At 40.3% G+C, this 13704-nt stretch overlaps 1 protein-coding gene across 1 annotated transcript in view; it reads left to right on the forward strand.

Annotated features, from left to right (window-relative positions):
* Window positions 1-13704, forward strand: part of VPS13B (vacuolar protein sorting 13 homolog B) — a 399744-nt gene that overhangs the window by 349696 nt on the left and 36344 nt on the right. The window contains exons 42-43 of the mRNA XM_026049995.1: window positions 3488-3649; window positions 12719-12874. Of these exons, the coding sequence (XP_025905780.1) occupies window positions 3488-3649; window positions 12719-12874 (318 nt within the window). The remainder of the gene's footprint in view (window positions 1-3487; window positions 3650-12718; window positions 12875-13704) is intronic.

The following is a 13704-nucleotide window of genomic DNA, read 5'->3' on the forward strand; positions in this document are numbered from 1 at the left end:
AGTTCTCTTAGACAGAGATAAGAAATCGCTGAAGGCTTTCAGACCAAAAATTATTAATAAGTGCTGGAGAAAGCGAGATGGTGCCCAGCAGTGTGAGTGTTTGCACAAAGCCTTGCACAGCTCCTCAGTAGCCTGCGAAGCCCACAGAAAATAATTCTGTGCACATAAACAGGCCTATGCTTTTATGGTGTGCTTCCAGATCCAGAAATGCTTTGAAATAGCTGTGAGCTGAGACGTGAGSAGAAGGTCCCGAGACAGGGAAAGCCTGGTGACTAGTATTATGTGTGATGTTTTTCCCCCCCTCACTAGAATTCACAAAATGTTTGAAAGCCCAATAAATACGAGACGCTTTCCAGGCCTCTTGGAGAGAAAGGAACAGCCGAAAAATGATCTAAAGAAGGGCAGGAAATTGTCCCCCAGGAACTCACCCTAATCTGTATCTGATTCAGGCTGTGGATCTTTTGCTGATTCTTCTGACTTGAAGTTTTAATTCAGAGGGAGACTTTTTTTATTGTTATTTCTTAATCAAAACTTGGGTGTTCTCAGCTCCTGTAGTCATCATTCAGCCCTCTTTCAGCATCACTGCCACACAAATGGCCCAGGCCCAGGTCTAGCTTTTCTTTTTCTTCTTCTGTCTGGTTTCTTAATGCTCTCCCTTATTAACCAAGATTCCCTCATCTCATCCTTTTGCTGAATTTTTTGTCCCTTTCTGTCCTCCCTGCTGCTAGACCTGAGCAGCAAAGGTGGGATCTAGGTCCYTCTCATGGGAGCAAGGACCTGCTACACCTCTCCAGGGTCACAGGAGATATCCTGCCAACAAAAATTCTCCTGTGTTTTCCACAAGGAGACTAAGGGTTGCCTCACAGCGTGCCTATAAAAGCAGTATAGCAACATCTCTGCCATACTGCTCTAAAGCATCTGCAAGTTCTGCTGATGATCYTGTGGTCAGATGTTGCTATCAAGACTTGAGGCACCGGTAGCTATCTCCTAAGCCTGGCAGCGTGGAGCAACTCCCTATTAGGCAACCATTATTTTATGTGTTTCCTCAGTCGAAACTTTGGAACTGCTGTAAAATTCAGCTTAAAAAGCCTCTTTTGCTTAACTCTGAGAAAAGTTTCTGCCAAAAACACTGGATTCAATAGCAAATTTAGCAATTAAGAGTAATGACTGATGTCTGTATTCAGCACTAAGATATATGTAAGTCTATTAGAAACCCCTGACAGGAAAACATTCCTCCAGTACAAATTAGAAGTGCTACACATGCCAAAACTTCAAGATGAAAAGTTGAAGTTGCTGGATTCCYTTTTTCCCTTCAGAATATCCAAAAACCTAATGTAAGATAACTTAATTGCACATCAACAGTCAAAAAAGAAGTTCATCATCTTCTGGTGTTCTTTCAGTCCTTTATCCACGCATAATCAACAAGAAATATCTATTGGCATAAAAAGCTTTCTTAAATTTCCTGGGGTTTTATCTGGGTTTGAGCATGCTGAGCTCTATGGATGGTAAATCCTTCTTTTTAAAAAGAACATTTTATAAAGCTGTAACAGGAAAATATATATATTTGTGGTAGACTTATGGGTATGTGGGTATGGCAGCTTGACAGTAAAAAGTCATAGATCCACCACTAGAAAATGCCAAAATAAACTCTGTATTCTGAAGTGGCTCTATAAATGTCAGCCCTTAGCATACCAAGATCTGCTACTGAATGTGATACAGACATATGCTCTGTTATGAATTTTACTACCTCAAAAAAAGTGATATTTTGGTTATATTATGCTGACTGTTGTTTCAGAGAAGATACCTGATCTGATGCAGAAGTCATGAGAACTTTGAAAGAAACATTAATGTAAATATTCTCATGCTTATATACTTCTACAGTGGATAATCTGATGCACAGATGCTCTCAGCTAACCATTTCGAAATCTGATCACACAAAAGCCATCACAATCTGCCTGTAGATGTGCACCTTAGGTTCTTCTGAAGTTAATAAYGGTAGTGGACATGCATTCAAGGATGTTAAATTGGACAGATCTTGCACGCTTCGCTTTTCAGAGAATCTGTTCCACGTGTATCAGTCTGTAATGTGCTAGGAGCAATGTACCAAACTGTTTTTCATGGATAAGTAAGGATCCATAGGGATCTATCAGGAAGTATTTTTCTCTCTTTCTTGATCTCTGCATTTCTGCAGGCCTCCAGGCACATTGTTATCAAAGACTAGAGACCCATATGATCATAGACAAAGTAGGTGCTAGCTTCATTATGTCTGTTTAAAAGGTCCACTGAGAGAACAAGGAGGGGAAATAAAATCAGCTCTCAAAGACCATGGAGGTCCCATAAGCAAGAGAAAACGTCATGGGAAGGAAGRATGAGGAAAGAGCAGCTGGGCTATATTGTGCGGAGAAGGGAACCGACCAACAATAAACCATTGTCAAATGTGTGTGCTAGGAAATGTGGGTCAGAAAGAGGTAACAAAAAGTGCAGYAAGAGTGCTTTGTGTTATACCCATTAAATTGCATGAAAAATATGTGAAAGTTACTTTGTTGGGGCAATTGTTGTTGCTGGGTAGTAACTTTCTGGGTGACRATGCCAGCCCGGTTGTGACTAAGGCAAAAACATTGGAGAGGAGATGTCCTCTTCTGTATGGAGAAGAGATCACACTGTGACCTCYCTGGTGTAGACATTAGAGTCTGTGTCTTCAGGGATGGAAGAAAGACCTATGTGTGGCTCTGGTAGCTTTTAGGGACTACCATATTGTCACACTGTCTCAYCAAAGTGCCAGGCAGCCCAATGAAATGTGTAAAGAGACAGATGAATGGAGGCTGCAGGCAGAGGAAAACACATCTTAAAGTCTGAAATACTTCAAAATTCTGTCAGTTTTCAATTTTTCATATTGGATTATTAGATTTTATGACACGTTTTCAAATTAGCCTTGTGGAACTGCAAAATACTCATCCCATGTGTCCACCTTTGTTTTCCTTTTTTTTTTTTTTTTAGTGTAGCAGTACTAGGAAAGTCTTCTGCTGCTTGTGCACTGCAGTATTTCAAACAAGAAGCAGCAGCTGGGGAAGAGGGCAGGCAGCCTGTTGGTCTGAGGGATCTGTTGCTGAGCTTGGAGAATCCACTCAGCTCCTGTCTGTTTGGACTGTAGCAACCACCTGCCCTGTGCCCTGTACGACACACCATTTCCCATTGAAGTTAATCATGTTGAAGTCTTTTGCAGAAGTTAGGAAATCTAATTTTTGCCTTAGCTTTAGATGTCTTGCATTACGGAAGCAGAAATCAAAATACATTCTGAGGATATCCATTTTCAACCCAAATGCTAGCTTGTGCTTTTGCAGAGAGAAGAATACTTTGAAACCGAAGCTAATGACAGGAGATCTTGAAGCATTTCTGTGCTGTAACAGTCACCATTGGGCAGACAGCTGCCAAATGTCTTGCAATTAATCTGATCCTTACAGGCTTGCGTACTCTTTTTTTCTTTCAGAACCGGTGCCCTGAGGCAGAGGAATTGGTCTTCAGCCATTTTGTGATCTGTAATGACACACAGGAGACACTGCGGTTTGGCCAGGTGGATACTGATGAAAACATTTTGCTGGCGAGTCTCCACCGTCACCAGTACAGCTGGCGCTCTCACAAGTCCCCACAGGTATGTCAGAAACAGCCCTTCCAGGGCAGCCGTGGCTGGAGCTGGCTCGTGGGTTTTGCCTTGATTCTTCAKTTTTAGGTACGGTCTCAACTGCCTGCAGTGGCTCAGGCCCTTCATCAGCCACATCAGAAAGCAAAGGTAAACACGAGGTGAGGAAATCCAGAAGTGCTTAGGAGTTACACAGGGTAGGACTGCACGCGCACCCCCACATTGTGGAAAACCAAGCATTCATGGAAACTGAAGCTTCTGGAAAAAAAAAAAAAAAAAAAAAAACTAGATCACTTGCCAGGTTTATAAAGCTAAATGATCAGTGTCTGTTTTCTGTGATGTGCGTAAGGGGGTTGGGGAATTTTTTTAATGAATTGTTTTTACCAGAAGCATCCGCTTGCTAGAATTGCTTGCAGAACACGGTCAAACTGGACACATCTCCCAGCTCTGAATAAGAAAGGTTTGAAATTGTTAGAAACATCTCATTTATGTAGTTTAAATGATGCTAGCTTCCTGCTTTATTTTTTAAGGATAAAAACTAATACTGAAAAGAAAAAGAAATATTTTAATGAATCCCACTTGCCTACTGTTGATGATGAGAAATGGACTTTTCATCTTGAATCAAGATAGGACAAGAATTTAAGAGAGTCTTTGTTGGATAGCAAAGCCATTTCTTCTTTCTTTTCAGTATATATGTTAATACATAATGTGCTGAGTGGGAGACTAGAGACCTGTGCCACCCTACTAGCTGAACAGTGTTCCTAGGTGCTATTTGTTTTAAACAAGTGGGGATAAATGTAGTGCTTGTTGGATTCCTGTTTCGTTTAGAGCCTTGGAAAATGCTAGCCATGGGAATGCCATGAAAGAAGGTGAAGTTCAGGCAGCAATTCTGAACAGCAGCATTTGTGCCCAGTTCACTGCTGACAAGTTTCAAGTTTCAGTGGGAAGCAGAGGACAAACTCGACGTGTTTTTCATTCACATGTCAGTCGGTGGCGATGCAAAACTACTGGATTTTCTCTTAGTGTGGTAATCTGGAGCCAGAGTAAACAGTGGTGATTGACACTGCAGTCAAGGCCTACGCAGAGSGGAAGGCAGGACAGTCGGGTGGCAAAGGGCCGGCTCAAGGCCACCACCAAAGGAGTTGTTAAAAACTGTGTGTGCTGTGACCAAAGAACCCAGAGAGGGGGGAAGCCTGGGGGCTTCCAGCGACCCTAGAGTGCTGTACATCCCTTGTCAGGTAACTAGACATATTATTATCACACAAAATGCCTGTGACACCCCGGCCTGCAGCCAGGCAGCCCAAACAGGACCCCATGGCCTGTGCCATGGGCACGTGTTGGGTTCGTGACAGCATCTCCATCCATCTCGGCGTTAAGACTCGCTTGGTTTTTCGTTGCAGCTGCTCTGACTGGTCGTGTACAGCAGAAAGGACAAGGCTTGTATTAGAGAGCTAAATGGGAGCCAATATTGCATAACCAGCTGTGTTGCTTCTGTAGCAGTCACCACTAAAAATCATTTTAACCTTTTAGTAAAAACATAGGAAAAGAAATGCTTAAAGCAATTGTAAATAAAAAACAGAGCTTACGAMAGGCTTTCTTCTTAACAGCTTTTCTTATCCCTTTTATGATTACTTATATAAAATTTTAACATGGGGAGAATCCTCTTTTTGGCTGTCAGTCTAGAGGCTTCTAGAGTATAGCCCCTCTAATGGTGTAGCTCTAATAACGAGCTGCTTCTGCTAACAGTTTAAGCTGCAAAGAGGAGGATTGTCTCAGCCAAAAAGGAAAAGTAGAAGGACAGTAAAAATTGTGACCTTTTACTGAYACTTTCTGTCATTTGCAGCCAAGARGCTGAAGACCACCAGCACAGCATCCCGTGTTAGCTACCCAGCACCCACTGACCTTACAGCAAAGATGTTCATTTCCAGTTTGTCCTTTAAGTCACAGACTGGACCTGTGCAGAAGAATCAGTTTTGATGGCTGCTCTCTAAGTTTCTTATTATTTAAAAAAAAAAAAAAAAAAAAGGGCTGAATGAAAGGAAGAGAAGTCCACAAGAAAACAGTATCACACATTAGGGAGCGGGTGGCAGCAGGAASTTCAGACACATTTTTCAGATACTCTTCATCTGAAGCTGGTGATGTCAAAGGGTTTCCCCATTCTAGTATCATCTGATCAGATTCAGATTCACTGAAAAATGAGGCTGAGAAACATTTGAGAGAGTCATGTTGGATTCTTGTGTCCCAGGAGAGGGTGAAGCTGGGAGCTCCCTCCTCTTGCCTTAACACGCTGCTGTCCAGCAGTTGCTTTTAATGGAGGGGGCGATGCCTCRTTTGTCCCAGCCCTTGGAATAGTTTCAAACTTACGATTGCTTTAACATTTTTCAACAGCCATCTCTTGCCAGGAAGTTTGGAAACTAAAAAAGAATATTGAGGTAATTTCACTGTAAAATATATGGAAGAGTGGGCTTTCCACACGCTACTAGAAGCTAGTTTTCTTTACAAAGGTCAGGGCACCTTGGCATCTCTATATAAGTTTTGTTCATTACATTGATGGTAAGTGCAAATGATTGCAAATACAGCATGCTTCAGAAAGGTGTTTTATCTAAGTGGTCTAAACAGCACAATGTTTTGTCACTTTAGATCATGCAAAATAAGTTTGTTTACTGATTTTTACAAATATTGTCAGGTGTAAATTTTTATAATGATTAATACAAATCTTTGAAATGAAAACAGCTCCTGAGTTAAAACTTCAGGTCACAGCCCCTTCAGTTAGGACTTCAGGTTGCACCTACTGTGCTATGGCACTTTTCTAATTATTTCCATGCAAAACTGTCTAACAGCTTGTTATCCAAAGGTCAAAATAATGCCCAAGCATGGACAAGCCCTACAAGTGTCATATTCATGGAATGCTAGATGACTTCATAGTTATGAAATTATTTCATTTCTCATGATAATTCCTGACTTGCCAAGTTAGTGAATTTTAAGAACTCTGAGAGCAGATTGTAAGATAAATGTGAAATAATCCATACTTTTGGAGTCAAGGACTTCCCTCCAGGCATTAGTTCATACTTGACTTACTTGACTCACACTTGGGAATAAAATGAGTTAGGACAAGGTCTTAGATACCGCATTCTCTTACTGGGAATGAAAACCAACTTGCACAACTTCGACTGGCTCATGTTTCTTGTTACAGAGGCACTAAGAAGCAGCGGTTGCCATGAAATACTTTATTTAACCTCTGCAAAATGTTTTTTTAGTATGGCAAGGCAGTTCAGTTAAATGAAAATAAATAGTTTTAAAAGGATTGTATTTCTTTTACATTCCCATYAATAAAATTCTCCATTTTTCTTTTGCTAATTAAGAATAGTGAGAGATGTAGGATTGGCCATTTGCATTTATGTAACAAGATTAAAATACTCCCCAAATATTTTATGTCATAACATATAGCTAATGTTTGATTTGCATTTAGAATTAATTTCATAATATTAACAAAATTAGTATAAGCTATAAATAAAATTTGTTCAAATTTTTAATTTTAAGAAAGGAGTTATAGCACACCAGGTTTCAGTGTCTATCCTTCAGTCACTGGTAGTGTCCTTCGGACTTAAGTTAAAATCCTTCCTTCCTTCCTTCCTTCCTTCCTTCCTTCCTTCCTTCCTTCCTTCCTTCCTTCCTTCCTTCCTTCCTTCCTTCCTTCCTTCCTTCCTTCCTNTCCTTCCTTCCTTCCTTCCTTCCTTCCTTCCTTCCTTCCTTCCTTCCTTCCTTCCTTCCTTCCTTCCTTCCTTCCTTCCTTCCTTCCTTCCTCAATTCTTCTGTATTTCTGGGAACGTAACCTTGCCCTTTTAACTTCTGCTGTTTCCTGCAACTCTCAACAGCTTAGCTAGTATTTCAGTAGCAAGTCTGAGGTTCTTTCTTCCACTCTGTTCTTTCCCGGGTATTTTTCTCAGATTTCTTGAGTTTTTCACCTTCCTTAGGGATAAGACACCCACAAGTATATGTCCTTTTCARAGCTGGGGTAAGTCCAAAACTGATGATATTTGAAGCTTTAAGCTATTCTAGCAAAAATTGCCAGACCTTGTGAGTTCCTTTTGAGATTTTTAATGAAAATTAGAGGTCTGTTAGATATCATGAAAAGGAAAGAGAAGCTACATTACTCCTGTACTTATTGGATCCARCTTGCACTTCTTATCTTGATCTTCAAGTTGCTTTGTGGGATGGGCCCCAGTTATGTAAAAAGTTATGTTTGTCTCCAAGACAGCTGTGTTTTTAAGGAGAACTGGAGCATATGATACATAGGGTGAAACTCTGAAGTTAGAAGTGATCAGATCTTCAGTCATGTTTATAAACTCTTGACTAGCTATTAGTCATGGCTAGTAGGCTAGCAATATCTTCACTTGAGCACTGCCGTCTATTTAAATTTTTCCTGATTTGAAGTGTGACTTGCAAGTGCAATTTCTGCAAGCATTTTGTAAATAGTGCTTTTAAAGGCAGTTGTAGAGTTGGAAATAACTCTAAGAACCTCCTCTTCATTCTCCTAAGGAAAAAAAGTACTGAAGCCAAATTTTAACTTCTGTTGCATCTCCGTTAGGATAATAATTCATTGTTATTTATTTCCAAGTTGCTGTTCTTTCAGGTATTGGGTTATGTCCTGGTAAGTGCAAAATGATCTACAGTACTCTGTGGGTTCAGACTTAGCAACTGTGACTTCTACATCAGTCATTATTGGGATAGTTTCCTATTTAATTGTTTAGGGATGTTGCAGATTCTCTGAGCAGCCTCTTGTACTGAACATAATCCTCCTCAGATCATTTGCAGAGCAACATTAGGCAAAAAAAAAAAGAAAAAGTTCTATGTTATTTTACGCTGAGTAGTGAGAAATGTGCTCTTGCTTTCCTTTAGGGGTCTGCATTCCAAATGTAATTCACTTTATAGATAATGTTTGGGGCAGATAAGGGTTGTTATTATCCATGAGGCATATGATTCCTCCTAATCCGGTTACTGTGCGTTGACCAAAAGACTCTTCTCATCTGCAGTGTTTAGGGCTAGCTGGGTCCAGCTGGATTCAGACCTGCTTTGCAGGTTCTTCTGAGACACAAAGTACCTCCAAAAGCCCCCAAGGGTCAGCGCTGACCTGCGGAGTGGGACCTGTTTCTATGTCCAGGGCCGTGGTGCTGGAAATTGTTCTCTCGGTGCTGGAAATTGTTCTCTCCCCTCTTCCTTGCTGGTGGTTTGTCTGGGGAGCAGCGATGGCCTAGGACGCTCTGCTCTCCCAGGGCCCACAGGAGCCCAAGCCAAATGGAAATTCACATTGTTTTGCTAACTGCTGCAGTTGCTAATATGCAGAATGGGCATTTTACTCACTGTTTTCCCAAATACTATTTGTATTATTGTAAATCCTAAACCTGGTCAAGGGTCACAATAAGCTATATGCCATAAAAAATACAACTGAAAATATGAAAAACAAATCACCCTATGATKTAATTTCTGAACAACATTTATGTAAGCTTCAAATCTGAAAATTCAGCTCCCATCTCCAGGCCTCCGTTTTCCTCCATGCTGTTGCATGTTCACAGCTTTGATTTAACCAGCCCATCTCTCTTCAAAATAACTGTCTTCTCCCATACTGTTAGCTGGGTTCCCTCCTGATCCCTTTGAGACTCTCGGAGTTGAGAGCCATTACCTCCATTCTTCCCAAAAAAAAGCATTTACTAGTTTCACCTGGCAAAAAGATAGAATTTAATTACAGGGAAACCAGGTTAGCTCTGATGCATCTACAAGCAATGCAGAAAGCAGATTTGTGTTACAAAACATTTTGAGAGCACAAGCTTTAAATTACTCATACAGCTGGAAAATGCTACTTTTTCTGGCCTCCACTCTTAGGCTCATTTTTAATCCCCCATTTTCATCTTCATGCCTTGTCATACGACACTTGGCTTTATTTACTCAGATCATGTCCTTCACACCCACTTCTAGCTGAAACCCACGTAAATTCTGGGGAGCGCACAGAAGCACTCCGCAAAGAGATGGGATAAAGAGGGTTAGGCTTCTCCTAACCTTTTGCTCTAGGGAAAACAGCTTCATCTTCTTCTGCCACCTTGTAGGCAGTTTCATCCCCTTTTCAAACTTAAATCCACAGTGGCTAGAACTAAACATCCAAAAAACGGCAAAGTTTAGTAAAAATAAAACACACTATTGATATGTGCCCTAACAAAACCTTGGAGATCTAGTAGTTACACAAATGAGTGCATTTCTTAGTATATGCAATAGCAAGTCTGTTTTAAATTCTCTTTAAACTATAAATTGCCAGGTATCACTGGATTATATGGGTTACAGTGCTTTTGAACTCCATTTAATGATTTTGTGCCTTTTGCAAAGACTTTTCTCCTATACTTTTTCTCTATGTAGCATACTTAACTATATTTCGAGTGCTATTTTAAAGCAAAATTTCTAATAAATATTTATCATTTACTTAAAACTTGGCAAATGAAAGGGGGCTAGACAGCAGTTACTTCAAATCTCTAGTACTAGGTCAGTTTTATAACATTAGGACTTTGTCATATCGCATACATAATACCATCTATTATGATGTCTTGTGCTAAAATAATGTTTATACCTGATAACTTAATTTTCTAAAATTACTATAGTTTTTATTTCCTGCCATATATCTATAGATGACTTAGTGCCATTTGCTGRTCATTCCTAGTCACGTTTTTCAGCAATCCCACAACCMTTCAAGTAGCTGTTTTACACAGAGYTCCSCTGGTATTTTCCAGGACTACAGTTTCTTGGCTTAAAAGSAAGCTTAGGCAATACACAATTCACAATATTAATATGTCATTGATACAAATGCACTAGATATATTTAAAGTAAGTTACGTRAGTTGTTCCTTACTGCATGTAGCATTCACCAGTGTGCAAACAGCATGTTTAAAAAACAAGGGATTGCTTGCATTAGCCCTTATTTTATGTTTTCTTTCTGACCCATGAAGTTAAATGCACACACACACATTCTTTTCTTACCTAGAAAATGACTAAGGCAGCACCTTTGAGCTGATGGCTGCTCCATGAAAGCTGACAGCGTTCTCCTTGGGGACATTCAGCTCCTGAGCAATGCTGTTTATACAGGGTGGGAGACATCCCGATGCTGGAGCTACCAGCAGATGCTCATCATCAATTATGGCATTTATATGGCATCTGTCCTTGGAGCACACTGCRTTTTGTGTGCCGTCGAGCTGACACTGACCACTTACTACCTTTGCTCATTACTTGGCTGTCATTTCCAGCTACCAGTCTCTCCAAAGTAAACAGTTTTCTTGTTTCTCTGAGTTTTCATACGTGATGAGGTTCATTCCCAGCTGCCTCTGTATGAAACTGAATGGATTCCAGCCACTGAAATTGGATTTGTTTTGTTTTTCCTTTTCTGAAAGTAATACTTAAGAATCAAAGCTACGAGTTTGTTTATGAGCTTGAGTGACCAATGTATAGTTTCCCTCAGCCTATGCTCTTGGATATAAACATGTACATACACATGCAAACACATGTGCCTATCCAAATACATGCCCGTGCACACACTGGCATACATTAGCCTTTGTGCTTCCAGCAGAAGACTAATTTGTATCTGAATGCAACAGTCATCACTCCTGCAAATTCAAAAGCCACCCACTGAATGGATGTTTTGGTTCTGTGTGTAACTTGTGCTGAGGAGATACCACAAATTGCAAACAGGCTACTGAGTTGTAATATCTTTGAAAGTTGTTGCTCCGGTTRTTTCTTAAAGCTATGAAAAAAAGCCAAAATCCAGACATTCTCTAAGTCCAACTGGCCAGCTCTATGGACACCACTGGCTCTTTTTGGAAACACAAAGCATGGGAGACCATAATATTTACAAGTTTCATTTTTCACTCATGTAAATAATTGTACTTTGGGCCTGATCCTGTTCCCAATTACTTAAATTAATTAATAACACATGTCCAAAATCAGAGTGAAATTCAACCCTCACCAGAGAATTCCCACCAGGCCTTTACATAACGGTTTTAAAGGACTTAAGTGATGCTTATATTCTGTGCTGGCCCTCTGCAAAGAATAAACTTCACCCAGAATGCTTGTTGCTTTGATCCCTTCCATATAATTCACATTCTTAAGTTTGCACAGCCACAAAAGATCTATATAGAGCTGAAGAGCCAGATCTTCAGCTGGCGTAAATTTATGCAACTTCGTTGACCTCTATGGAACAGTACCAATTTTCACTACCCTGGCTTAAAGAATMTCCATGGGATGGAGATAAGTGTGTATGGTGGGTAAACGGATGAAAGACCCTTCGAATGATGAAAGACTCTACTGCTCTGGAAGTGATTTAAGTTAAACAGGAAAAAAAAAAAAGCCACTCCTTTTCCGGAATAAATCACACGGGGAGTATAATTATGCAGTTAAATTTCTTCTCATGCAGTCAGGCTTGAACTTGCCACTACTTTTGTGGAAGAAATTAAATGTTTCCAGTAGCTCAACAATGCACTCAATTCTTAAGCATTTAATCATGTAGCTCCTATATATGTGAGCCTTACAGATCTATATAGACAAGATTTGAGCCTGACAGATCTATATAAACAAGATTTGCATCCTTTTCTGAATTCTCTTCTGAGTTTGTAGTAATCAGTCCTGTTCTGAAGGCCAAATATATGGCCTGGACCTGTGCTCCATATTGCCTGCTGGCAATTAAGAGGGCGGATAGCTCCAACCATTTCAAGGGCAGTAAAGAAAATCTCTTATTTCCTGTCTAATGCTCTCTAGCCTTCATAACCTATTCTTGGTTAGTTGTACACTGGATCCTTATCATCCATAAGCTTGCTGTGAAAGCAAGTAATTTATAGAAAAGCACGATGCAGGACCATCCTGTGGTATTATTCCTTCTTCCTTTCGTATCTGAAATGACAGAATGAGTGAATCATTTGTAGAAATGATGTGCTTAGAGTTGCTGACTTTTAAAACCAAAAATATTTCTCTGTCATGGGAGTTGCTACCCTACTGCAAGATTTTTTTTCCCCCCCCAGTTATGTATTGAAGCAATGATTTCTTTTTTTTCCAGATGTTACACATCTGTATCGAGGGCTGGGGAAACTGGCGTTGGTCTGAACCCTTCAGCGTGGACAACACGGGGACCTTCATTCGAACCATTCAGTACAAGGGCCGGACGGCATCGCTCATCATCAAGATTCAGCAGCTCAGTGGGGTGCAAAAGCAAGTAAGGGTTTAGTCCAGTCTGCAGAAAAACATTTTAATCTGAGTAAATCTCAGTTAATTAAACTGGTGTGCGTATAGGAATAGCAAGTCACCCTCTCTTTCCATTTCTAGTGGAATCCACAAAAAAAAAAATGCCAGGGGAAATAACAGACTTATGGGGACATTTTAAGGAATTTTTGCAGCTCTTCTCTTCGAGTTTACTTTGTTATGGATCACAGCATTTAAAAGCTCAGTCACACCACATATTTTACATGTTTTATAAAACGTCCTGGCTTATAAGTTCTGACATTGCTAAATCGCACAATTTCTGGCATGGTTTTTATGCCCTTGAGAAGTAAAATTGTTCATTTTCTCTTAAAGAAACTGTTTGTGTTTTATTCTGTGTGTAATTCATGCCTTTATATTGTTGAAAGGGGAAGTAACACTCAAATTAACATATGAAAATAGGCTGCTGTGCAATAGCTTTTCCCATGGTATCTTTGCACAGATATCCGTAATAACATTCCCGTTTTTCTGCCCGGTGGTGGAAKCCAGAGGGCCTGCTGGACATGCCATGCTCAGGTCCTGCATATAGCAGTGCCCTGTGCTGTGCCACAGCGACAAAGCTGCTCAGGCTCAAGTAGTTCTGGCTTTACAGGGAGCCCTGCTGGGACTTGGCTTCAGAGGGAAGTAGCTACATGGCCTGGGCCCTCGTTAGTAAATAACAAATGAAAACGGCTGTAATAAGGATATCTGTGGAATACTGTTCCTCACAATAGCTTAGAAGAAGTTTAGGCTCTGGGAGAAATAACTGATGTGTTACAGACTGCAATTTCCTAGGTAGATGTAAAT

The sequence above is a fragment of the Nothoprocta perdicaria genome, unplaced genomic scaffold (assembly GCF_003342845.1).
Source record: "Nothoprocta perdicaria isolate Ctin4 unplaced genomic scaffold, notPer1 scaffold_64, whole genome shotgun sequence".
NCBI lineage: Eukaryota > Metazoa > Chordata > Aves > Tinamiformes > Tinamidae > Nothoprocta > Nothoprocta perdicaria.